The 24380-nt window shown below is 43.8% G+C and overlaps 1 protein-coding gene across 1 annotated transcript in view; it reads right to left on the bottom strand.

The window, feature by feature from the left end:
* The window catches only part of IPO9 (importin 9), a 41312-nt gene that overhangs the window by 11041 nt on the left and 5891 nt on the right, over window positions 1-24380 (bottom strand). The window contains exons 2-17 of the mRNA XM_059488074.1: window positions 20093-20154; window positions 19413-19499; window positions 17687-17888; window positions 17118-17206; window positions 16701-16787; window positions 14933-15052; window positions 10113-10213; window positions 8783-8841; window positions 8139-8290; window positions 7021-7119; window positions 6778-6884; window positions 5307-5446; window positions 3531-3690; window positions 2353-2579; window positions 2009-2157; window positions 1028-1156 (exon numbers count right to left, since the gene is read on the bottom strand). Of these exons, the coding sequence (XP_059344057.1) occupies window positions 1028-1156; window positions 2009-2157; window positions 2353-2579; window positions 3531-3690; window positions 5307-5446; window positions 6778-6884; window positions 7021-7119; window positions 8139-8290; window positions 8783-8841; window positions 10113-10213; window positions 14933-15052; window positions 16701-16787; window positions 17118-17206; window positions 17687-17888; window positions 19413-19499; window positions 20093-20154 (1970 nt within the window). The remainder of the gene's footprint in view (window positions 1-1027; window positions 1157-2008; window positions 2158-2352; window positions 2580-3530; window positions 3691-5306; window positions 5447-6777; window positions 6885-7020; window positions 7120-8138; window positions 8291-8782; window positions 8842-10112; window positions 10214-14932; window positions 15053-16700; window positions 16788-17117; window positions 17207-17686; window positions 17889-19412; window positions 19500-20092; window positions 20155-24380) is intronic.

Below are 24380 nucleotides of genomic sequence, written 5' to 3'. Positions count from 1 at the left end.
ATAAATACAACAACAACCTCAAGTAGCTGCAGTTGTGTGCCAATCTCGCTACCTAAAGAAATTCAAAAAGTTTTTAACAAGTGAGAGGTGAAGACAGAGAAGTGTGACATGAACAAAACACAACTGCAGCTAAGCTGCAGTCCTTTTGAATTCTTCTTAGCACAAAGATCCAGCAAAGCAACCAATGTGCAGGTCTACAATTTCTCCCTGTTGGTCTCTCACCTATTCTCACTGGTTTGTTGTTTAGGCAAAGACCACATTGCCATGGTCTGTATTCACATGGCAAAGAGCAGCTGCCACTATGGAACTCCTTACATAAGGAATGAAACCACCCTTGTTACTCATTTGCCAGTTAGAAGCTGGAATGAAAAGGCTCCCTGCACTTCTAGCCTCTGATGCTTTTTCCTTCTTGCCAGATCCTCCAAAGACACCAGGCCATAGCCAATCCTGCCTGCAAGCACAGCTCAGCTGATGCTGGAGATCATTCCCTGCTTTCCCTCCATCCCACACCTGGCTCAATCAAAAAGAAGTTTGCCTTCCCCTTCTCCCATAAATGAGTACAGCAGAAAGCTGCTAGATTACGAGGGCTAGGAGGATTTTTGCTGTCCTGTGCCTGTGAATATTCCTGAAGATAGCCCCTGCCATTACCAGGTGTGATAAATGTTATTGGGGACAGAAAATCATTACAGGATTGTTCGGTTTTGGGAGATTTTTTTTGTGTTGTTGGGCTTTGGTTGGTAGGTTTTTTTAACATGCTCCAGTGCACTAAAACAGAAAAACCATCCAGGCTGCTGCCTTTCTACTGTAGTTCTCCACATTCAGGAATGATCAGGAGAAGTCACTGCAGGCCCTGAACAACAGGACTTTCATGGTAAACTGGAGGTGGCAGAGGCTCTGAGGGGCTGCTGATACAGCAACTGGCAAGCACAGCCTGGCCTTCCTCAAAGGCTGTGTCACCTCCCTTGGGCTGGTACAGCCCTGCAATCCTCCCCAAGTGTCACCAGCCTCCCCCTCCCCACAGCAGTACCTGCATTGTAGCGTTGTCATCTGTGTTCAGGCTGCACTGTGCCACTGCAGGGAATGCCTGGCAGATGAGGAGCTGGGACAGAGGGGGCTTTGTATTCCTCACAACTGTGGTCAGTATATCAATAGAGGTCTGAAAGGAAAGCACAAACTGTCACAGCAGCAGCCACAGAACTTGAAGTCAGCACTACCCACCCCTGCTGCAAACATCAAAGGTGTGAACTGCAGGGATGTGGCCACTGCTGCAACCACATCCTGAACTCACAGCCTAGAATCATTTTTAAATGCAAGAACCCTGGAGTCACACACCCAAGCATCACTGCTGTGAGCTGCAGAAGTTCCCAGGACAGTTCCCAAATTAAGAGCAGTGTCACCACTCAAACAGGGCAAACAGATGCATGCTAATCAGAACAGCCAGAGAACTGCTCCAGCTGACTTGTTCCATTTTGATGATATTGATTGAAATTTATCTTAATTACCCATAAGCAATTGTTACAGTCACACCAATTAAGAGATTATATGCATATTGATGCAGATATTTATGGATTTAATTCCACACAACCAATCTACACAGTCAGTGCTCCATCTTTTATTAAGGCACCTGTATAATTTATCTCAAATTCATACATATGTGATGCATAAATCAGAAAAAGCCTTAGGAAGAAATGCAAGGAACAGTTGGTGTACTCTGCTGGGAGAAGAGGCTGCTCCTGCTGAAAGATGGCAATGTCACAGCAAAATGACTGGGGATGACTGATACTGTGGAGACTGGAAGAAGGCCAGAGGAGCAGTTTAAAGCAAACTTTTGGAAGCATCCTCCTGCACCTGCAGTTTGCCTCCTCCACAGAGAAACCTCCCCCAGTGACTGAAGCCATTGCTCCAGAGCATGCCCACAGCAGCCTTTCTGCCCTTTGCAGGGCAGCCAGCCCAGTGTTACAGAACAGGAACAGCTCCAGCCCAGGCCATGCCCCAGTGATGCACTTACTGCACACAGCCCTGCTGGGATCTTGTCAGCTGGGGCCTGCATGATGCTGACAAGGGTTGGGATCAGCCTCATCTGCATTGGACCCTGGCAGGCTTCTATTTGAGCTAGCTCCTTAAAAATATCCTGGGCAAGAGAAGCAACAACAGGATCTGGAGAGAGAAAGCATCATTTACTAAAACACAGACACATCTCAATCTTTGCCACCACTATTTTGGCTGGGCAAGGCAGCAAGTTTCCCCTCTACCACAGGAATCAGTGTTCATTCAATGACCACTGATTAAGTTTTCAGCAGCAGGATTCAACAGCAAAACCAAGTGTGCTTAGGGATGTAAGTGGATGCATACCATTACTGTACTTGAGGAATATTGCAATGGTGAAGGGGCAGATCTTGTTCTCCATGCTGGCTGTAAATGCTGCATCCACTGTGCACACAATGCACAGTGTCTCCATCACCAGGTTCAGCACCTCGGAGCTGAACTGAGTTGCCAAGTGGATCAGGCCATCCAGAATGCTGGGGAGGAAAGGCTGCAACACGTGGGTGCTCTCAGAGATCTTCAGCTGGTCACAGTAGCTAGATGAGAAATTTGTGATACAAAAATACATTCCTAATTTATTGAAGTAACTTAAATATATTCTATTCTGGATAATACAAAAAGGGTTGTTCCATCCTGTCCATTGTTATTCCTTAAGTTCAATCCTCTAGGACTTCTCTCCTTCAGTCCTCTACTGCTTGACCTCCCCAGGAGCTCAGCAGGAAGGAGGAGGAAAGCTCTCACCAGAATTCTTCCCTCCACATTGCACACAAAGCAGAGTTGAGCTGAGTGATGTTAGAGGCTTCTACTGCCCCTCAGTGACAGATCTTTTCTAAGAACTGCCCATTGATGGAGAAAAGGAAAAAAGTCCAGGACAGACACTGCTTACAAAGTGTTTTGCTACCATGTTCTACAAGTGAGCTGGGGTGTGATAAAGCGATTTCAGGAATTACTAAGTCATAAATCTCTGACTTTATTTATTCATTAACAATTCAGTGCAAATAAGACAAAGTGCTCTGTTTGGAAGTGGTGAACAGTTAGGTTTTAGCAGATTTTTTAGTGACTGTTTTTTTTGATTTTACACTAATGTTCATCAAGTACAGCAAAGCTTCCTTCTGACAAAAATGGGGTAAGAAAATCAAACCCCAAACACTCCTTATGGCTGTGATTGGCTCCATAGGCCTGGATGATGTCAGTCACCTTTATGGCCAAACAGGAATAATCTGGGTTTCATCCCTGTGCTTTCCAACACTACCTAGTGCTGCTCCTCCCTGTGACCATATCCATCACAACACTTTACTGCAGCCAACCCTGAATCTCAATTCCACATTCCTCATTAGAGTTATTCTATTTTGAACCTGTTTGCTTACACTTTTTAAGCCGACATCTATTTCATTCAAAGCAAAACCTCCCACAGCCCAGACAGAAATGTTATTTTAACAAACCAGTTTATCAGTGTGATTTACACCCCTGTCCCAGGGTTTGCTTACCCCCAGATGGCTCTGACTGCAGAGATCCTGACAGAGGGGGGCTGGGTTTCGTGCAGCCCACTGACAGTGGCCTGCAGGAACTGCTGGATGAGCTCTGGGGACATGGCCACGGTGAAACGGCTGGCAGCCCACAGGGCCCGGCCCAGGAGGAAAGGAGACACTGCAGCAACACAAAATACCTCTGTTGTTTCAGAATGAGCTTTATGAGTTTAAAATCATAAAGCTGCTTCCATCCATTATTTACAGTCTTGTCATCCCAATAGGAAAACACTGAAATGTGACACACAGGACAAGTGTGCAGACATACAAAGAATTTTTGCTCACGGTTTATTTTCTTAGTTATTTCAAAGAATAATTTTTCATTTATTAAAAAGCCTCCTCCCTTAAACTATTTACACTTGAATTTGTTCATCACTGAACAACAGTAAAGGAAGAGAACAGAGGCTTTGCCACCAATTCCCATTTATCCAGCTCAATATTCTGTCCCCAGCAGAAGAAAGCAGCATCTTAGGGAGAAGCATTGGAATAAAAGAGCTCATACCCAGGGACCTCTCATAGATTACATTACTAGTCTACAGCCATCACCCTGCAGTTACAGAATGGAATTCTGTGGTTCACCAGCACCACAGAAGCAGTGGACATTCATTATCCACTCACCTGCTTGCACTCACTAAGGTATGATATATCTTTATCACACTTATTCCTGCTGCCTTTTCAGACTATAATCTCCTTACCTATCTAGGCTGGCCTCAAAGTGATGATGCTCTCTGTTCCTCAGCATCTTTACTGCCATTATTTATGCTCCTGCAAGTACTAATTTTAAGATGAGGACATAAAACACTCTGTGCAAGCTGTACAGCAAGAGAAGAGCTTTGTTTTTTAAGTCAGTATCATAAAACACAACATTTCTTTGTACCATTACTGACCATTAAATGGATATCCTTGGAGAGCCATCAACACACTGACTGTGGGAGCCCTTCTAAAGCACAGCAGCTCATTTACAACCCAGTGCCATACATGTAAATGAATGTAAATATATGTAAATTGCTGAGGTGGTTTCTTACATGCATTGCACACTATGCACTTTGCACACTAGTTCTTCACCCAATGTTAACACAAAGAGAACAAAAAACCCTTCTTTGTAAGGGGTTAAATAAGTGTTTCTTTGATGAAAAAGGAACCCAGGAATCAGTTGTTTCTACCCTGACAACTCAATGTGGACTCATCAATGATGCTCACATTAATGCCTTAAACTTCTAAAATTTTAATTTGCAAGGACTTTGAGGTCTGACTTTCAACAATTCCTCTGATTTTCTTGCACACTGATGTAAGATAACACAGAGAGCAAAATCCTGCTGAGTTCTCAGAAACAGAATCCCATTTAGCCAGGAGCATTATTGGAATTCATGTGCTACAACTAGTGTCAGCCTCAGCAGAAAACAAATGGGATGACATGGTGCAGCAGGAATTCTGAAGGCAGTTAAACAGTGCTGGTGCCTTTCCCAGGAACAGACAAAAGACATCAGAACAGCAATTTTCCACCCAGCTCCTCCAGCCTCATGCATCCAGCCAACAATCAAATCCAGCTGAAAGCACAGTCCCACATATAAAGGACTTAGAGTAGAACTGGGAGCACCTGGGAACTCACAAGATTTATTTTTTTCACATGAGCAGATGCACAATTGCATTTCCCAATCCCTCATGCACACATCAACCTGATTGATTCATCAGACTCCCAGCAGTTACTCCTAGGGATGCATGCAGGGTCCCACATACCTGAAAGGTTGAGGTCTGCCAGGACCACATTTGTCAGGAAGCCATGCATATCAAAGTGTATTCTCCCATTCTTCACACTGTCTGTAATTATAGACTTGACTGAGCCCAGGGCCAGCATACAGGCTTCATGTATTTTCCACCTGCAAAACAGTTCAGACGCCTTAAGACTTTTCCTGTCATCAGTCAAGAAATAAATACATATTCTGAAGTGAAGTCACAAGTCATTTTCTGGTCTAAGCTACGACAACTATTTCCTTGATCCCAAAAGAGAATTTAAAAAAGCCCCTAAAGAGATTAACATTCACAAACTGCAAGATGGGGGCTTGGAAACTCCCTCAGGATGGGCAGCATTCTCAGTCCCTCCCTAAAATATTGGTGGAATAGTTTTTACTTGTACCAATTTTGTCCTCATAATAAAAAAGAACCTCTTCCATGAAAGCTTGTGTCCCAGCCATGCCTTCATAATTTTTGTCCAGAAGCACTGGGATACCCAGTACATTAAAGGTTTGAGAACATCTTATTTTGCATTAACATTTTGTTAATTATGATGATATAGAACTCTGTGCAAACACACTTCTCCTTGGTTATATTTGTGAAGCCAACCTACTTTACAATTAGGGAACCTAATGTCTGATTGTGCAGCCATTCCATTGCTGCTCATTATCAGAGGAGCTCCTCTGACACTAATTCAAAATAAACACAACCACTGAACCAATGCCCTGTAAAACCAGGAGAGAATCTCTGTGGACCAGCAGCCAGGTACTCCTGCAGTGGAGTTTTCTTCTTCTATCCCCAAATAGCATTAAAAACTGCAACTCTGAAGTTCTAAAATTGAACACATATATCTGCATACAGCACCACTTGACATCAAGTAAAAAAAAAATTAACATATATCTATATGTGTTTTATATATATATATATATATATATATATATATATATATATATATATATGTGTGTGTGTGTGTGTGTTTTTATATATATATATATATATATATTTAACATATATATATTCCTGAAAATTTATATACATATACATATACATATACATATACATATATTCCTGAAAATTTTATCCCAATTACTGAGCAGGAAGTATTGCAAATTTCTCTTCTGATTTTCTATAAGTAATAATCATTTCCCATGAGATGTTTTAAGGAACATCAAGCTCTGAAGGGAGGGAGCCTTGGCACAGATAACTTGTGCTAGGAACTGCCCAAAGTCCTACACATGAAGATTTCACCATCTGGCTCAAGAACTGCTGTACTTTCTTTTTCTTCTTCTAATCAGAGCTCTCCAGCCCCATCCTTGCTCTTCAGTTGCATTGTCACAAATGAAATGTGATTAAATCATGGTGCACCCAGTGCTGCAAATGAGGTCAGCACCCATCCCAGCGCTGTCCCCTCCCCAGCCAGCGCTGTCCCCTCCCCTCCCCGCCCCAGTGCCATCCCCTCCCCGGCCCAGCCCCTCACCAGTGCTCAGCCCCGCTGTTTTTAGCCTGCTCAGCTTCCTGCAAATGCCTCGTAGCTGCTGCAGCCAGAGCAGTTGCACTTTCGTTCTGGAAATCAGCAGCCACAGCCTGTGCACAAGGAAATGGGAACACTCATTTGTATGGACTGTTAAAAGTTGGCCTTTTCTCTAAATGCCCTTCCTGAGGGCAGGTTTGATACTTGTTATTACTACTGCAGTATCTAAATGTGGGATATGTTTCATACCAGCAGGAGATCCTGAGCAGCAATTCTCACTGTGTAGGAAAATGTGTCATCATCTTCATCCTCCACAAACTGCTGTGGATTGGCAGTCCAAACCTTAATCTAGAGGAGACAAAAAGGACAGGACAGCTGAGAATTCAGGACACCATCAGTGAAAGGCAGCTTTTCTGTTCTCTGCAACCTGTTTTGGAAAACTACTTTCAGAATTTTTCTCTGCCATAAGAAGTCTTCATCCTCAACTGATTTTTCTTCTATTCCATTGGAGAAACCTTTGAACAGAAGAAACTTTCTGTTCTGAGCTCATCTTGCTCTTCTGGCCCTCATTTGAGATCAGAGTTTGACAGAACTAATGACTGACCTGGAAGCAATGCTGCAGCTTTATTTTTAGATGAGGAATGGGAGTAGCAGATAAATCTTTTAACAGAGTGCTTGTCTTTATGCATGCCTACCTAAACTAAAAGATGATGGTTGTGACACTTGAGAGGCCAGGAGCTATGCAGAATTTCAGTACAAATTATTTCACCCTGCTAGCACAATATTTTGGCTCTCACAGAAAGCTGTTTATTCCTTTCAGCATGAAAATCCTCATTTTCACAGCACATGGAAGAATGAAGGAAGAAAGCCTGAAAGAGCTGAGATTGTTCAGCCTGGAGAAGATTCCTAGAGGACCTTATAAGTGCCTTAAAAATAAAGCCCTTTTACCAGAGCCCCAGGACAAGGGCAAGATGGTAGGTTTGGATTACAGAAGGAACTCCTAACTAAGGGGGTGCTGAGACACTGGGTATGTTGCCCAGAGAAGTTGTGAATGTCCCATCACTGAAAGTGTCCAAGGCCAGTCTGGATGGGGCTTGGAGCAACCTGGGATGGTGGAAGGTGTCCCTGCTCCTGGCAGGGGGTGGAACAGGATGGGCTTTAAAGTCCCTTCTGACCCAAACCCTTCTGTGATCTGTGATTTTCTGTCCACCTTGTACCATTCTGGAACCTCTAAGTGCTGCCACAGCAAAGTGATGGAACAGTCTGTTAGATTACAGCAGCTTCCACACACTGAAACTCTTCCCAGGACACTTGCTGGTTTAAATATCTCATTTCCTTTGTTTCCTACACAACACAAACATGCCCACCTGCTCCTCTGTGATCTGCATGTAAAGCAGGATGTAATAGATCAGGTCTGGCAGAGCCTTCTTCACTGTGCTCTTAAATTTGTTGTTTTCCAACAAAGCATGTACAAATTCAAATATGCTGAACACCAGATTTTCAAAGCCCAGAACTTCACCTGAACAAAGTGGGAAAAACAAAAAAGAACATGACTGAATATGCCAACAAACAAAAAGGTACAAATGGACGTGAAAATAATTACAAACTGTTAGCTTCTCTGAGCAGATATTTATTCCTTCTCCTGGACTAGCAAGTGCATCAGCAGCCCCAGGAGGATTTCAGACCTCATCACTTTCTGCTCTCTTCCCACCACACACCTCTCATTAAAATTTATCAAGCTCAACCTAAAACCTATTTGATTTTCTTTTGTCCCACTACTTTTACCTCAAAATTGTTGCCAATCTCACTCCTTGAGCCATTAGAAAACTTTATTGTGTGCCTTCATTGAACACAATCCCAAGTAATTTGCAAAGAAGTGATGGACACCATTCTAACATGGTAAATGCACCTTTAGCACCATCTCCCATGGTGTTTCAGTTACTGTTTTGACAGCAATATTTAGGTAACTACATTCCTCTTCAAATAGTAAAAGTGAAGTGCAAGTTCTTACCATCAGAATCCACAGGATCCTCCACTTCTTCTGTGTAATTTACTTCTGTTCTCACATAAGTGGATGGAGTTAAGGAAATGCTTTTTTCTAAAGAACAACATCTATTTTGGAATTAGTCTGTTCCTGTCTTAAAATTGCTGATAACTTGGGAAGTTTTCATTCTTTTAAAAGCCTTTGATTTTGTGTAGAGTCCTGTACTTCAGGACACACAGACAACGTCCCCAGGAGCTCCTGGCTTTGTGCACTGCCCAAGTTCAAAGACCACTTTCCACAGACCACTCACACATCACTTCAGCACATCTTTGTTATTATTTGATTAACTTAGATCAAACTCACCAAGGTAACCTAAAATTTCATTTATGTTAACTTTGCCAGAACAGAACCACCCAGACTCATTCTTTCCAGGGGATGTGAGCCAATTCAACACCTCACTGCTGCCCAAGGGTGAGGAACCACCCCATGTTCCCACATCCTACCTTAGGTTTGCTCTGCTCCCTACCAAGCTTCTCCACAAGCACCAGCCCTGGAAAATGACAGAAAACTAACCTGGGGGTAAAAAGGAAGGAGTTTTCTTTGTGGATGGTGAACTGAAGATCCAACAAGTACCAGAGCACACACAAGGCAAGGAAGAACAAGACTCTCCCTTTTGCAAACAAAAGCCCATTTTGTTTGCCCACACCAACAGGACTGTAGTAGGAGTCAGGACAGGAGAGGGAGAAATACACCATCAGAAATCCTACAAACAGCTCCTTGTATTTTCACAGATTCACAAAATTATTTGGGTGGGAAGGGATCTTAAAGGCCATGTAGCTCCAATCCCCCTGCCATAAGCAGGGACACCTTCCACTGTATTTAAACAGGGGTCTGAAAAAACAATATGGAGAGATTTGAGTTGTTAGTTTTCGAGTACAGGGCAATGCACCCACAGACCACTCTGACACAGCTGGGTGTGCAGTGAGCACTGACTGAAAATTCAAATGGTAAATCAGCTTCTGCAGCAAGTGCAATCAGTCATTAGCTCTGCTGCAGCAAGGGCAACAGCTGGTTCTCCCTCGCCTGAAGTATTTACACTGTGACCAGCACCTTTTTAAGAGGACAATTTTTACCAAAAAGTACCAGAAACAATGCAGAGCTCATGGCAGTTCTACAGGGCACATGCATATCAGCACACATTTAAGCAAAAAGAAACTTAATGGAGCCTCCAGAAGTAACAGAAAGATCCTGTTTTGTCTGGCAGGGCAGAGCACTCCATGAATTGTCCTGCTCAGTCAGGTCATTACTGAGTTGGCCTCATTTGATTCCAGGTAAGCACATTCACTAGCAAGGATATAAAGCAGCACTTTCTGTCAGGGTGTTCCAGACGATGGGCAGGATCTGCTGCATTGATGAAATCATGTGCTTTGGGTAGTTTTTCACAAGTGCTGTCACAGCCTGGAACCAAAAAGAATATCAGTCAAAAGTGAAACTGGGAAAGCCATCAACACACTCAAATCACAGGCTGCTGTTCCATTAACAACTGAGATCATCCAAAGGCTTCCTGTCACCGAGGTCACCTCTCACTCCTGAGCACACAATCCTTCTCTTGCTCACTCACCAACACACTTCTCTTGGTGTTTCCTCTCTGGCAGGGAAGCAAAGGGATAACACGATGTGGCATCAGGAGTGAAGACAATGCCACAATGCAGTGGTAAGACAATGACTCAAATCCAAAGCACATCAGTATCTGGATACAATTATCCTGGAAGTGTTTGTCCCAGAAAAAGAACTCTAGTGTAATGTAAATCCAGACTACTGCCCACTTTCCACACTTCTACTCATGCGAGCAACACATCCATTGCACATCCAGGGAGCAGCTGGAGGAGCAAACACCCACCCAGTTCAATTCCCTTCCCATTTTGGCTGTGCCAGCCCAGCACAGGGGCTGCTCTGGGAGCAGCTCAGCAGCTCCACAGGAGATTGTGCCTGGACTTTCATGAAGCTGATCATCCTGACTTAGGGGAGCCCTTCCACTGACACTTGCCAAAAGCCTTTTGGGACCTTCCAGGAGTGAGAGAGCTCTCAGTACCCCCTCTCCTCCCCAGGGGCACAGCTCCAGCTGTGTTACACTTGTTCCAGAACAGTGTACAGCCCCTCACAAACTGCCTGAGAGGTGGCTGCTCCCAGACACACAGGTGTCAGTTTGTTTGTGCTCACCCAATACAAATCACTCTGTGCAGTTGGTTTGTTTGCAGCACTGGGTACATTAATAGAAACAAAAAAAATAGTAATTCACCTTCCAGAAAAACAAGAGCAATCTAATATCAGCATTGGAGATGAGCAGGCATCAGGAATAACCCAGTTATGTGGGTTTGGGAATGAGTCTGGCAGGTGCTGGAAGGAAGCATTACAGAAAATAATGCTGAAATCTCCACGGAAAAAATTATGCAGGTGCTGGCAAAGGATGTGAATCTGATCCTCAGGACTGCTGCAAACACCCTGCCTAGGGCCACAGGAGCATCCAAACACACTTGTTCCATATGCCACTCCATATGAACCCTGGGTAAATGTTTCCAAGCTCTACACCCAACCAGCTCTGCAGAAAGCACTGCTGGAGTGCTAAGGGAGCTCCCCAATGGCTCTGCAGTTGGAACAACAGAAAGCTGCATTTGCAAGGTCACCACAGCCCTGCACAGCAAGTCATTAAAACACAGAGCACTCTCCTGTCAGATGTTGCATTTCAACCCCTGGCCCCTCATTCTGCCAATTCCCACTGCTTGTCTGAACTCAGAGAACAGCTTCACAGATCCCCTGCCAATCCCCACGTATTGCTCCACCACCTATTAATCCTTCAAGAAACCCTTTATCCTTCTCTCTTCAGAGCACTGCTCCTTCAAGTCACTCTACCAAAGCCTTTTATTGCTTCTCTTCCTGACTGCATCTTTAAACAGAGAAGAAATCCCCACATTTTTGGATAAAAAGCTTAAAATACACACTAGAGAGCATGCTAAAGCTGACTGTCAGTCAAAGTTCAGAAGCAGCAGGTGAAGTACCTTGTTCATAAAATTGGGAAGTTTGTCCCAAGACACAGATCCCAGCTCATCTTCCATCCAAGAACAAAGAGGTTATGATTAATTATTTTTTCTAGCTAGTTATTTGTTCCAGTGTCAGGAAAAATGTAAGCATAACTTCTCTGACCCACAGGTGTTGAACAGCTTCTAAGCACAAATGAAGAAGCACAACAGCAAGACTGCAAGATGCTTTGATTGTTGATTAATTGGTGTTCCTGATATATTACCACACACTAAGTACACCATTGTATTCCAATTTGTATTCCATTATTGTGAAATTTGCCTTAAATCTGTCACCTGACATGTTTAATCAGTCTGTTTCTCTCAAAACAATCAACAGTAGCATGTTCAACACTGGAATTAGGATTCAAGAATTGCACAGTTGCAGCTCATTCATCCTTAGAGACCCCAATTTAATTCATGCTGAACTATCAAACACAACAATAAATTACCCCATGGCTATTTCCTTCTAGTCCTCACACTTGGTATTTCTGTTGTGGCAAAACTTCTCATCTCCTCCAAGGATAAAAGGCCCTGATTTTCTGCTGATAACTGCTTAAAAGCTTGTAACTATTCTGGGAACAACTTGGGGCACATTAACCATCAGTGGCTCCCCATGATGTGATCCAAACCTTTCACTCCCCTAACCAGGATAAATGTCCCAATTAATCAGGCAGAGGTGCACACTGCAATAGCATTCATTCCTTACACCTTCTGCCACTGTCCTGCAGAACACTCTGACATGGACAGCACAGCAGTTTAGGTCAGGACTGCCTCTGACTTCCATCAAAAACTCCATGAGCCTTGGAGCACAAAGCTCTCAAGTGACAGGGAAGGGAAAAAAAAGTTTTCCTATCATTTGCTGCACAGCACTTCATTAAGGAAAAGAAAATGGAATTGAGTTTGCATCTGGTTGAAAATGTGCTATAAAAAAGTCTCAATTCCCTCTTCCATTGCATCAGCTTTTCAAGGGGTTCCTGTAATGACTTCATCTGTAGAGCTGGTTTAAATAATCCCCTAAGGTTTCTTACTTCTGCATTACAATGACTATAAAATCCACTTCTCTGGAAGTGAAGGCAATTCACCTGAATCCTTTTTTCCTCAGAAAATTGCTATCATCAGCTTAGAAACTTGAAGTTACAAAACCATGAACTGCCTCAAGTCAACAGCCAGACCACTCATCTCTTCAAAAAGAGCCCCCTACAAAGCCCTTGTGAGCAGGAGATCTCCTGAATTTTCTGTTTAAATGCACATTCATTCTCTGCTGCCATCAATGCCACCCAATACACAGCAGTGTATCCAGATCCAAATCCTCCTGTGCTGCAGAGGCCACAGGCAGAGCCCCTCACACAGCTGAGGAGCAGAGCAACAACAAGGTGACATTTCCTCAGAGACTTCCCCAGCCTGTCACCTTGTTCAAGAACCTCCTGGTGGGACCAGTGCTGACACACATGCAAAGAGCCCAATGCCAGCAAGCACTTACTTAAATAACAGAAAAGGCTGCAGAATGCATGGATGTAATGAGAACAGAACCGGCCTGGCCTGGTTTAGACTGAAGCCATCAGTTACAACTGCTTTCTGTGGAGGCTGAAAAATACCACTACTCATTAACAATCCAAATGTGAGTATCTGGAGTAAGGGATCCAAATATTCTTGAGCTGCAGCCTGTTCAAATTAAGACGATACCCTGCAGTGCTCCTTTCATGTTGCTGTTCCTATAAATCACTGCCCCAGAAATCCCAGTGCACAGAAAGGAAAAAAAAACCCACAAGAGACATTCTCTCAACAAAAACTGCCAACATCCTTCCCCAAACTGCTTTCCAGTAGTGCTGCACAGCAAGAACAGCTCAGCTGTTGGAGTACAAGACATGCAGCCCTCACTGAGAAGCCACAGGATACCCAGACCAGTACTGCTGCCTTGAACTGAGACAAGTTCCACAGGACAGAGCTCAGGAGCTGCTGCTGTTTGTGTAACACAACAGCACCTCCCAGCAGGTATTTTCATTACTTCAGTCTTGGAATGTTGGGGGACACAAGACAGATGAGGGACTTTGGACTGGTTAACATAAGAAATTTGATAACAGGATGCCTTGGCAAAAGCAAATGGAACTTTGAAAATTGGACCTGGATTGCAAGAAGATGAAATCAAACAAGTTTACCAGAAAAAGAAAATCCCATTAAACTCTGCAAGCAAGAGATGTTGCTATATGCATAAGTTTGTGTTTGTGATTTTAACCTAATCATTGTAGTACACATTACTAGTCTCCCTGAAATAGTATATAAGTGTTTGTATCCCACAATAAAATGGGGTTCTGATCACTGAGTCAGTCTCCCTGTCTCTCTCCATCGCCGACACTTCAGCACAAAGCTGGTCACCCTGACTTTTGACACTTATTTAAGTAATTTCCTTATTGCTTTCTTCATGGAACTCAATGAGCCTCAGTGCCCATCCTCAGAAACCTGTACACTGACCTGAGTGCTGCTCACCCCAGCACACAGGCAGGGAAATGAAAGATTTGGATTTGGTCCTGCAACTGATGCTTTTGGCTCTTTGCTCTCCCATGCTGCAGGCACACACCCGACAGCTCCAGTGCTTTGTGAGCTCTTACAGGGGTCTGCACTGTCCCTGTCCCCATGCACACAGAGCTCTCCAACACAATCTCCTCTCTACAGGAAACCAGGACAGTACAAGGACTTTCCATCTCTCTTTCCCAGAGATCATTTAGCATTAAAGAGCAGGCAAGTTCCAGAAAAGCACCTGCACTTAATAAGCTTTTACAACTTATTGCAGAATTCTACAACTACAGATTATGATGTCCAGGACATATCCAAGATACATCAGATCAGCAAATGACAGAGACAGATGGTCCTATGGACCAGATTCCTGTGGATCATTTTACAGACAGATCTTCATGGATCTCATCATAGGTATCTTCAGTACAGGTGAACAACTTGTTTCACTGTTGATGGTGCTGGGAGGCAAAAGCCTTCACTGTTCATCCCATGAGCACACTGGGAGATTTGCCACTTGAGCTTGTTTTCCAGCACATCTGTGTGTTGGTATTCAGATCTTTCTCCACTTAACCAGCCCTAAGTGACTCACCTTTAAAACCTCCATCTTAAACCCACTGTCCGATGTTGGTCCATCAGGCATCTGCAGGGCCTGGACAAAGGCTTCTGTGAACTGCTGCACCACGGGGAAAATCAGGACCTTGGCAGCACCCTGGTTACAGACAATGCAAGCACAGCTGAATATCAGATACAGAACCCCCACATCTGACAGGTAAAGCACTAGAAGCGGCAGCAAATGCACTTTGCTGGTAAAAAATAGAAGAGAAACTCATGGCTACTGCAGAATATCGCAAAGTCACATGAAAGCTGCTTCAAACATCACTTGGGCTCTCTCTTTAGGTAAGGAACTAAGCTCAGCTGAATCCCACTCTTCAGAACCCCACAGCACAGGCTCCCACAAAACACACACACATCCAACTTATCACTTTGGAGTCTCAGGAGAGATCCAGACAATCCAGTCTGGAAAGCCCCAGGAGCAGTGCTCACCCCATCATTTCATTTGATGAGCTGAATCCTGCCCCCCAGCACCCCCAGGCTTCAAAACCAACCTGGGGTGGCTCCATCACACACACAATCACCCCAAACTCTGTGGCTGGCATTTATCTCCCTGCAGAGCCTCCATCCCCCAAACCAAACAAGCTGAGTATCAACAGCTGGCCTGAAGATTAACAGGATGATTCTTCCTAGGAAAATGCAGCAAGTATTTTTCCAGATGTCAGAGCACTCCATAATCAGTCCTTGGCAGAGCAAGTAATACAGGGCCAAAATAATTTTATTGAGATTATTCCTCATAAATCCAGAGCCAGGACACGGAAGTCCTATGTTTAAATCAATTAGGAAATGCCATTTATAAAAAGATTCCAATTTTTTTTTTAAATAAAATTTCAAAGGTTCAAATTTCATAGAAAAGGTTTAGTATTCAATGTAACGGACACTTTCAGCCCTTCTCCAGAATAAGACAGAGGAGTTACTACTATCTCTTAGATACTGGTATCAGCTGCATGATACAGTGCATGAATAACCTCCTCATGGCAGTACAGATACAATGTAATTATCAGAACTTTCCAAAAGTCTGCACTGGGTTGCTAGCTCCCTGTGCAAACAGGGAGGGAACAGCCACTAGATTGAGAGTCACCCTTCCTTATCCTCACACCCCAAAAAGTTAAAAATAACCATTTATTGTCTGGGAGTGCTGGAAAAGCCACCTGTCAAAGGCCTTTTACAATGCAGATGTGCTCAGTTAGAGCCAGACAGCAGACTCACATCTAAAGCTGCTTGACTGCTGTGTTTGTTTCTTAACAGCTATTCTTCCAAAACTGGGCTGGGTTTGGCTTCCCCCACCCCTTCAGAAACAAGGCCAAGGCACCTCCTGAAGCACAGGGTGAAGCTCCAGGAGCTTGGAACCAAAGCTTTGCCCAAGGGTCCCTCGTTACCCAAGGCCTGGCAGGTGACTGGGACAGGGCTCAGCTGAAGGCTGGAAGCCAAGTTACAGATTTATAAACAAAGAGATGATACTCCATCTCCTCCCCATGCTGACTCCCCATTCCCTGAGCTCTTACAAGCATGTCTGTTGATAAACCATAAATTAACCTTAATTATGGAAACCAAGTCCCACTATCAAGGCATGCATGTAAAGCAGGGAGTCAGCTACTTTACATGTATTAAATTACAGCCTCTTCCCCCAAATTCCCGCTGACACAATATGTAATTTTCCAGTGTTTCATTTCCATATTAACAACTATTTAGAACCTCACTCAGTTTGAATTCAAAGCATCTTGTATGTCAAGTTAAATTCTTGCCTTTTCCAGCTCCTCCATGTTACAGATCATGTGGGCACACGTGGTAAATATCTCCACTGCACGTGACCTCGTGCGAATCCCATACACCTGGACAGAAGTTAAACATCAGGAACACAACATTCTTCTTACACAAAATACTTCCTTTAATTATATTTTAATTGTATTTCATTTTTGCTTTAGATTTACTCTCTTATTTTATTATTGGCTTCAACTCTTCTGTTAAAACATTAGCTGCCATCAACTATCATATCATCAAGAAAATTCTTTAAGTCTAACTCATACTGCTGTATGACTTAACCATTAAATCTGAAGTTTCTCTGTTCCAAGAAACATTCCCGCTAATTTAATAATGGGAATTATTTCCCACCAATGGGAATTCATTTCCCACCAATACCAACCCCACTGTGAAGATCCTACCTCTGCCATTGTGAAAATTTTGTACATCTCTGGAAGAATAACTGGAGCTACAAGTGGCATCTGTATGTCTGTCACTTCTCGGGTAAATTCTAAAAAAAGGAAAAAGAAGAGAAGTTCTTATAAGAAATGCAATCTTATAAGAATCCAAATCTTATAAGAAATCCAATCCAAAAAATGTTTCTAGGGAACACCAACAACAGAACTATTGGGAAAAATTAAGAGAATTGAAACATGCTGATTTGCACTTCACTAGACTAGGGTCATCTGATCTACCTGAGGCAATCCTCAAAGGCAAGCAGAAAATATCACACTAAAAAGTGCAGGTATCTGGAGAGCAGGGTGTTACAGTCCAAGTCCCTTCTGAGCTCCAACCTGCAGCACAGCACCTCCTTCCCCAGCTCTCATGACACCTGCTGAGCACAATTCCACAGCCAGCAACAGGCACCGGGGGAAGAGAGGAAGACAATCCCAACTTCTTCAATTTGGATGAAACATGACACAATACTGGCACAAGGAAAAGCCCGAAGAGCTCCCTAGAGCAGCCCTGCCCAGGCACAGCAGCCACAGACCTGTGAGCACCCTCATGGCTCCGTGCACTGCGTTGACATCGCCGCTGACCAGCATCTCCATGAGCAGGTTGAAGAGCTCGGGCCAGGCCTCGGGCCAGTCCCAGTGCGCGATGGCTGACACGGCGTAGGCCACGCTCGAGCGCACTTTGCTGATGGACTCGCGCAGCCCGCTGGGCAGCAGCTCCCTGATTGCCACTTTGGCCTGGGGAAACAACAGCATTCACAACAGAGCCACAGCACAATCTAATTTTAAAAATCTAGACCTATGGCTGCGTCCTGATATTGATTCAATACAAAATGAATCATCGTGGAAAATTCATCAAAATGAATTTTCATTTTACAAAATGAATAACCGATTATTATTCTCAACTAACCACAAAGATATTGGGACCCTTATAACTATAATTTTTGGTGCATGAGCTGGAATAGTAGGTACTGCCCTAAGCCTCCTCACCTGAGCAGAACTAGGCCCACCTGGAGCCCTTCTAGGAGACAGCCAAGTCTACAATGTAGTTGTCACAGCCCATGCTTTCGTAATAATTTTCTTCATAGTTATACCAATTATAATTGGAGGGTTCAGAAACTGACTAGTTCCTCTAATAACTGGAGCCCCAGACATAGCATTCCCACAACAACATAAGCTTCTGACTACTCCTCCATCCTTCCTTCTCCTCCCAGCATCTTCCACAGTTGAAGCAGGTGTTGGCACAGGCTGAACAGTGCACCCTCCACTGGCCAGCAACCTAGCTCACACTGGAGCCTCAGTCGACCTCGTAATCTTCTCCCTACACCTAGCTGGTATCTCTTCAATCCTAGAAGCAATCAACTTCATTACAACAGCAATCAATACAAAACCTCCTGTCCTCTCACAATACCAACCCCCCTATTCACCTGATCAGTCCTAATTACCGCAGTACTCCAGACAAAACCACTCTTGCACACTACACCCTGTAATTTTTTAGAGAAAACTTCATGGTGTGTTTTAACATAGCATCATCTCACACACAGCATCAGACAAGCACAGAGTAAACAGCACACAGCTGCAACTACACAGGATGTACAGATCTACATGGAAAACATCCAGAGTTAGCTGAGATAAATCCCAGCTCCAGTGTCAGGGACTGTGTTTGCTTACTTTGGAAGATTTCAGTAAACAAGAACTGTCAGCCAGCCCTGAAGGGACAGGAAAAAACAAAAGCCACTTCTGGGACATAATTCAAGCAATTATCTCTGGGTGGGATGAATCATATTCTAGATATGAAAGATGCTCCAGTCAACAGTCAGAGTGGAAAGGGCTGGAATCTCTGGCCATCTTAGCTGTTAAATACTCCTGCTGAGCAGATTCTCAATGAAACACAGCAGCTTTAAACTAAAATTTGTCATGGGAAAATAAGTCCCAGGATGTACAACAAAAGATTTAGCAAATCTCCAAAAAAAGACTGCCAGAACCAGTATTGGTGAAACTTAGGAAGCAGCTTTTCTTCTAGTCTTGTTCTGAGAGTAACAGGAGCATTGTGGCTGAACTTTCCCTACAGGAAGCAGCCCAAGCTTCTCAAGCCCAGTTGTTTTAGGCGACTAAAAACAGATTTTTGAAGTGCAAATTGTCAAAAAACCATCACTGAAGCCATTAATCCTCAAAATACACATGGGTGCTGGTACTTCTTTAAGTGTCTAAAGAATTCATATTCTTGATGGATAAACCAGATAATGTAAAACCAAGTCTTACCCTTTCTGTGGTCTCTGGAGGTCTAAACTTGTCAGACTGAGAGCACCAGTGAGTTTCCACATACTGCTTGAGAATAACGGATGCCAGCTGTGGCAGGAGAGAGGTCAGCAATCAGGGACACATCCTGGAACCATTGCAAGGATCACCCCTGACCCATTTGCTCAGCCTCCTGTCCCATCACGCTTCTTTTAGAGGGGCAGCAGGACTTGCCAAAAATGTTAAAAATCCATGAAATGGACCACAGAGTTACTGCAGTAAAAAGAACTGCTGGGCATCCACTGAGCAGCAATGGCCTGCACAGCACTGACCCAAGGCAGCAGCTCTAGAAAGGCACAAGACTCAGGTCACAAAGTAACTAAAGAAATATAGAACCAAAACTTCCTTTCCAAGGAGGAAAACACCTCCAGAAAAAGTTTCTGCAAAGAGAAGCCACACTTCTGCTAGCTGATGTCTACACCCACCTCCTAAGCTGTGTCCATTTCCAGTACAGTATTGTCTCAGCACCAGGTTTATTAAGTAAAAAAAATAATTCAACAAATGTTAAAGTATAACACCAGAATAATGTTGAAAGAAAGACTCAGAATGCTATTTCAAATATTTCACCTGAAAGCATGGAAGACTATTTTAAAAACTAAGGAAATTTCCATCTAAATTCTTTCTGCAGTTCCAGGAAAACTCACCTGCCGGATGGCCAGAGCTCCCTGAGGGTCCACAGTCAGTTCTGCCAAATGAACACCAAATTCTGCAAGGAAAAAAACCAAATATTGGTATTGTAACTTTTATTGCCACACAGCAAAAGTCATCAAGGTTTTTGGAAAAGGACATCATACCAATTGAGTGACTCATATGCAAGAAGGAAAAGGCAATTCCAAAGCACAGCTACTCAAATAAATCATAAGCATTAATTCTCCCCTGTGCTCTCCACAAAAATTTCATTTATTGTCTTGGCATCTTATTTTCTTTTTTCATGGGCAAAAATTTTTGCAATGCGGGCTAATAACTAGCAAATTATTTAAATGCATATATAAAAGTCTTATCTATAATGTAAAATCACTACTCAAGTTTCTACAGGAGAGATGCATGGAAAAAATGCAGGATGGAGTAAGGCAGCAGCAGAAGGGCAGGCAGCAGTGCCTCTGTGGACACCCTGGGTTCATCCACAGGGATGTGCAGGCATCACTTCAGCTGTGCCAGTGCTACCCCACCAATGCCCAGGACACACCAACACCTTCCTGAGCAATCCCTGCCTGGGACAGCAACACCAGCACTGCCTGGACAGCCCCCAGGGCTGTGGGACCTTGTCCTGCAAAGAATCTGTCCAGAGAAAGTCAGAGCTTCTTGTGGCTTCTTGCCAGGCAAAGGCAAAATTCAAACACTTGGAACAATCCTGTTGATGCTGAGCACAGGAAATAAAAGCTTGGAAGAGCAGCTGTTCTGATATGGTAAATCCATACAACTCAATAAATTTGCTTAAAATTGCAGTTTTAAGTTACAGGCAGCTGCTAACTGGCCTAAATACTTCATTTAATTTCACTAGTCTGCTTAAGAAACACATTTGTGATGTTTCAGTTCTTAGAAGCTGTGGAGCAGCAGTTATGCCCTGGGGTCCTGTCAGCACACCCTGCCTCCTGCAGACAGGCTAAACGTGCTGACAGCACCCCTGACAAACACAGAATGAAAATTCTTCTAAAAGGAGTTCTATGACTTCCCTCAGCAGCACATCTGAGGGCTTCACAAATGCCTGAGTGTCTCCTAATACCCACCTCACTGCTAAGAGGCTTTTCTGGGTTGGGAGATAATTGCCTCTCACTTTCCACAGCACACACTGAACATACCCAGTTCCCTTACCCTTCCTTCATAGATCATGCATTTAAAGAAGAGGAAAATAACCCTCTTATCCCAGCTGTGAAAGCAGGGAGCCTCATTCCAAGAAGTACTTAACATAATACTTCTCTTAACTGAAGCAGTCATTATTCTGTGTGCTGTCTGTGATTTCCATGATCAAGTGTGGCATTGCATTTCAGCCCCATCTTTAAAGGGTAAGTTGGAAGGGTATAAGGAGTATAAATGGAAAGCTAAAAAGGGCAGAAATAGATATAAAGGAAATCAGAGTAAGTGCAACTGCTTCACACAGCTACAACTCAGTATATTAGTTCACAATCCTGAATTTGTTTACATATATGCATTTGATGTATTCTCTCTGCATACACTGGAAAGTTGGAATGGAAGGATCATCCAGTCCAGCTCTGTTGAATGGCTTACACCCTATGGAGAGGAGCAGTGTCTGCACACAGTCCTCCAAATTATGTGGTAAGGAGGTTTGATGGCAGCAGGGGGAGGTTTAATCATGGCCTGTGATTTACAATATTTAGTTTCTCCATTTTCCAACACCTTAGTTCTGCTCCCCAGGCAGACTGCAGTGCCATTACTGGGACACCAGAGCCACTCACAGCTGCAGTGACCCAGAGTTCTGTCCTGCAAACCCCTTAGGTCTGACAATAACCACTGACACCCCCCCCCACACACACAGGCTTTCAGCCTGATGTCCTGCTTAAAAATATGACAAAACTGCATCTTCTTAACTGAGAAATTACCATTGTGGCAAATTCCTATCAGGAATCCTGATGAATTCAGAGCACTCACACCCAGCACTTGTTTAAGGAATAAGCCAGCTCTCCTGTCAAACCAAAATCAGAGGGATTTATCAAGAACAGATCACATAAAACAGTACTAGCTGTGTAGCAGCTATTTATCCTATTGTTACAGACAGTGACAAGCTGTTTAAAGAGCTGCTCCAAGAATATTTCCAGGGACTGACATTACACTGATCCTTGTACAGCTCACTGGCTCCTCTTTTCTCAAAGGATGGTTTATTATTGGGATCTTTCCCAGTTGGCTGGAAATATCATGGGTAAATGCAGTTCAAATGGACCCTGACAGGCGATTCCTCCACTTATATTTTGTAAATTTGAGATATCAGAAAGACCAAGTCTTCTCCCCAAGATAAAGTCTGTAAACCTCAAAGATTAGAAGCTTTTAATGAAGCTTTATTTAAGTGCTCTGGCATAGACAGCACTTGGCAAACACATTTTCTACTGGCTCTGCTTCTCCTCCTCATTAACCGCTATATTAATAAAATCAAACCCTCCTCCTCTATCTACCACGTAACCAGTTTATGTAACCTCTTCACCCTCAACATTTTTGCCAAACAAAGCCACATGAAACCAAAAATTACTTGTAAGCAAGCAGGAAGGAATAAATGAGCAGAAGTTTCTAGTGAATCTTTGCACCTTGAAAGGGGTCAGCACTGACCAAGTCCAGCTCAGCATGGACGTGCTCAGGAGCTGCTAGAGGTCCCTGTGGTTGTCTCTGCTGAGGGCAGAGACAGGGTGAGCTGGAGAAAGGACTGTGGGGCAGTCTGGTGAATCCAGGTATCCCATGGCCACTGACACTCCAAACTAAAGCAACACTTGGTCTGCAGAGCCTGGATCTCACCACCACCATCACAGCAGCACCAGAAACTGAGTTCCCTTTACTCAATACTTGCCCACCTTTGTGCATCCTGGTCCTCAGCCACACAGGCACAGATGTTTTCCACAGGACTGGCTTTCAGTAACATCATCATAAAGAAACTTGTGTTGAAAGGGACCTTGAGAGGTCACCCAGTCCAATCTCCTGCTCAAAGCAGGGCCAGCCACGAGATCAGACCAGCACAGAATGAAATGAGGACCTGCAGACAGACAGGAGGAAACACCAAGCAAGAATCTAATGCTGAGCCAGAGTTCTGACACTCTACACATGTGCTGCCTTGAGGAACTTCTTCATCCTCCATCATGATGCTCAAGAACTGCTACAAAAGCATTCCTTTTGTTAGCCACCTCTAAAACTGCATTCATATTTTCCTCATTTCTCAGCAAAAGACAGAAAGATTGAGGTCACTCTTCTCCAGAAGCTGAGCTGGTTTTAAGTATGTCCTTTGAAACCCTTCTTCACAACTTCTCTCTACAAACATACCTGCAGCATTTCACAGAGCAAACACCAGGGTGGTGTTTGATACTGACAGGCAGCATCATATGTTGCAATGTGGCCACTTCTTGTTTCAACTTCCCTGCTACAAATCAGTTCAATGTTAAAGTTTACTCCACCAAGAATTCAGCTCAAGACACCCACAGGATTCACTCATCTCTGCCCATCACTCACTCTACCACAACTGAAGCTACAGCCACAAAAGCACCACAAAACCACATGTTGTGGTCATGTCTTCATATTCTCTAGAATCTCTCCTTCCAAACAATGCTTGGGTTTATGGACTCACATAAATCATGGACTCACAGAGTACCTGAGGCCACACTGCAATCCCTCCTGAGCCATATTAGAGCAGATCTGCTGGGAAGGAGCTGACCACAAGCAGGAACGTGCTGAACCAGGGAAGCACAAGTGATGCAATGTGTTCTGTGCCATTATGGTACCTGTAGGTGCTCTGGTACAAACTGACACAAACTGTATCATGAAAACACCATCAGGGAATCAACAAGTTCTAAAGCATCAAACTGAATGTGCTGAGCCACCTGCTCTGGAAGAAGAGATGGTGAAAGAACATTTACAAGACCCATAAAGCAAATCTCCCATTCTGAAATCACACCAAATCAAAGCACTGGTTATCTCCTGGACAGGACTGGTCTCAAACAAGATGGACAAGAGGGTCAGCATGCCCAGACTGACACAGGAGTCATTCTGCCAGGGTCAGCACCATCTTCACAGCCACCTGCACATCTCAGCTTCTGGCAGCAAAAAACCTTGTAAAGGACTGAGCTGAAGGTGCCTTTTCACACAGGGGGTGTCACAACATAAGCCATGCTGAAGATGGCCTTATGATGCCTTTCTACCTGCAAAAAGGACACACAGAAACCCATAAAACAGGCAAAATAAAGGCAATTCTCCAGCCTGAAGACATTCATCTCTCACCAC

This window comes from Ammospiza nelsoni, chromosome 23 (genome assembly GCF_027579445.1).
Source record: "Ammospiza nelsoni isolate bAmmNel1 chromosome 23, bAmmNel1.pri, whole genome shotgun sequence".
Lineage (NCBI taxonomy): Eukaryota > Metazoa > Chordata > Aves > Passeriformes > Passerellidae > Ammospiza > Ammospiza nelsoni.
Note: the sequence above shows the minus strand (reverse complement) of the source record. Positions and strands in the feature narration are given on the sequence as shown.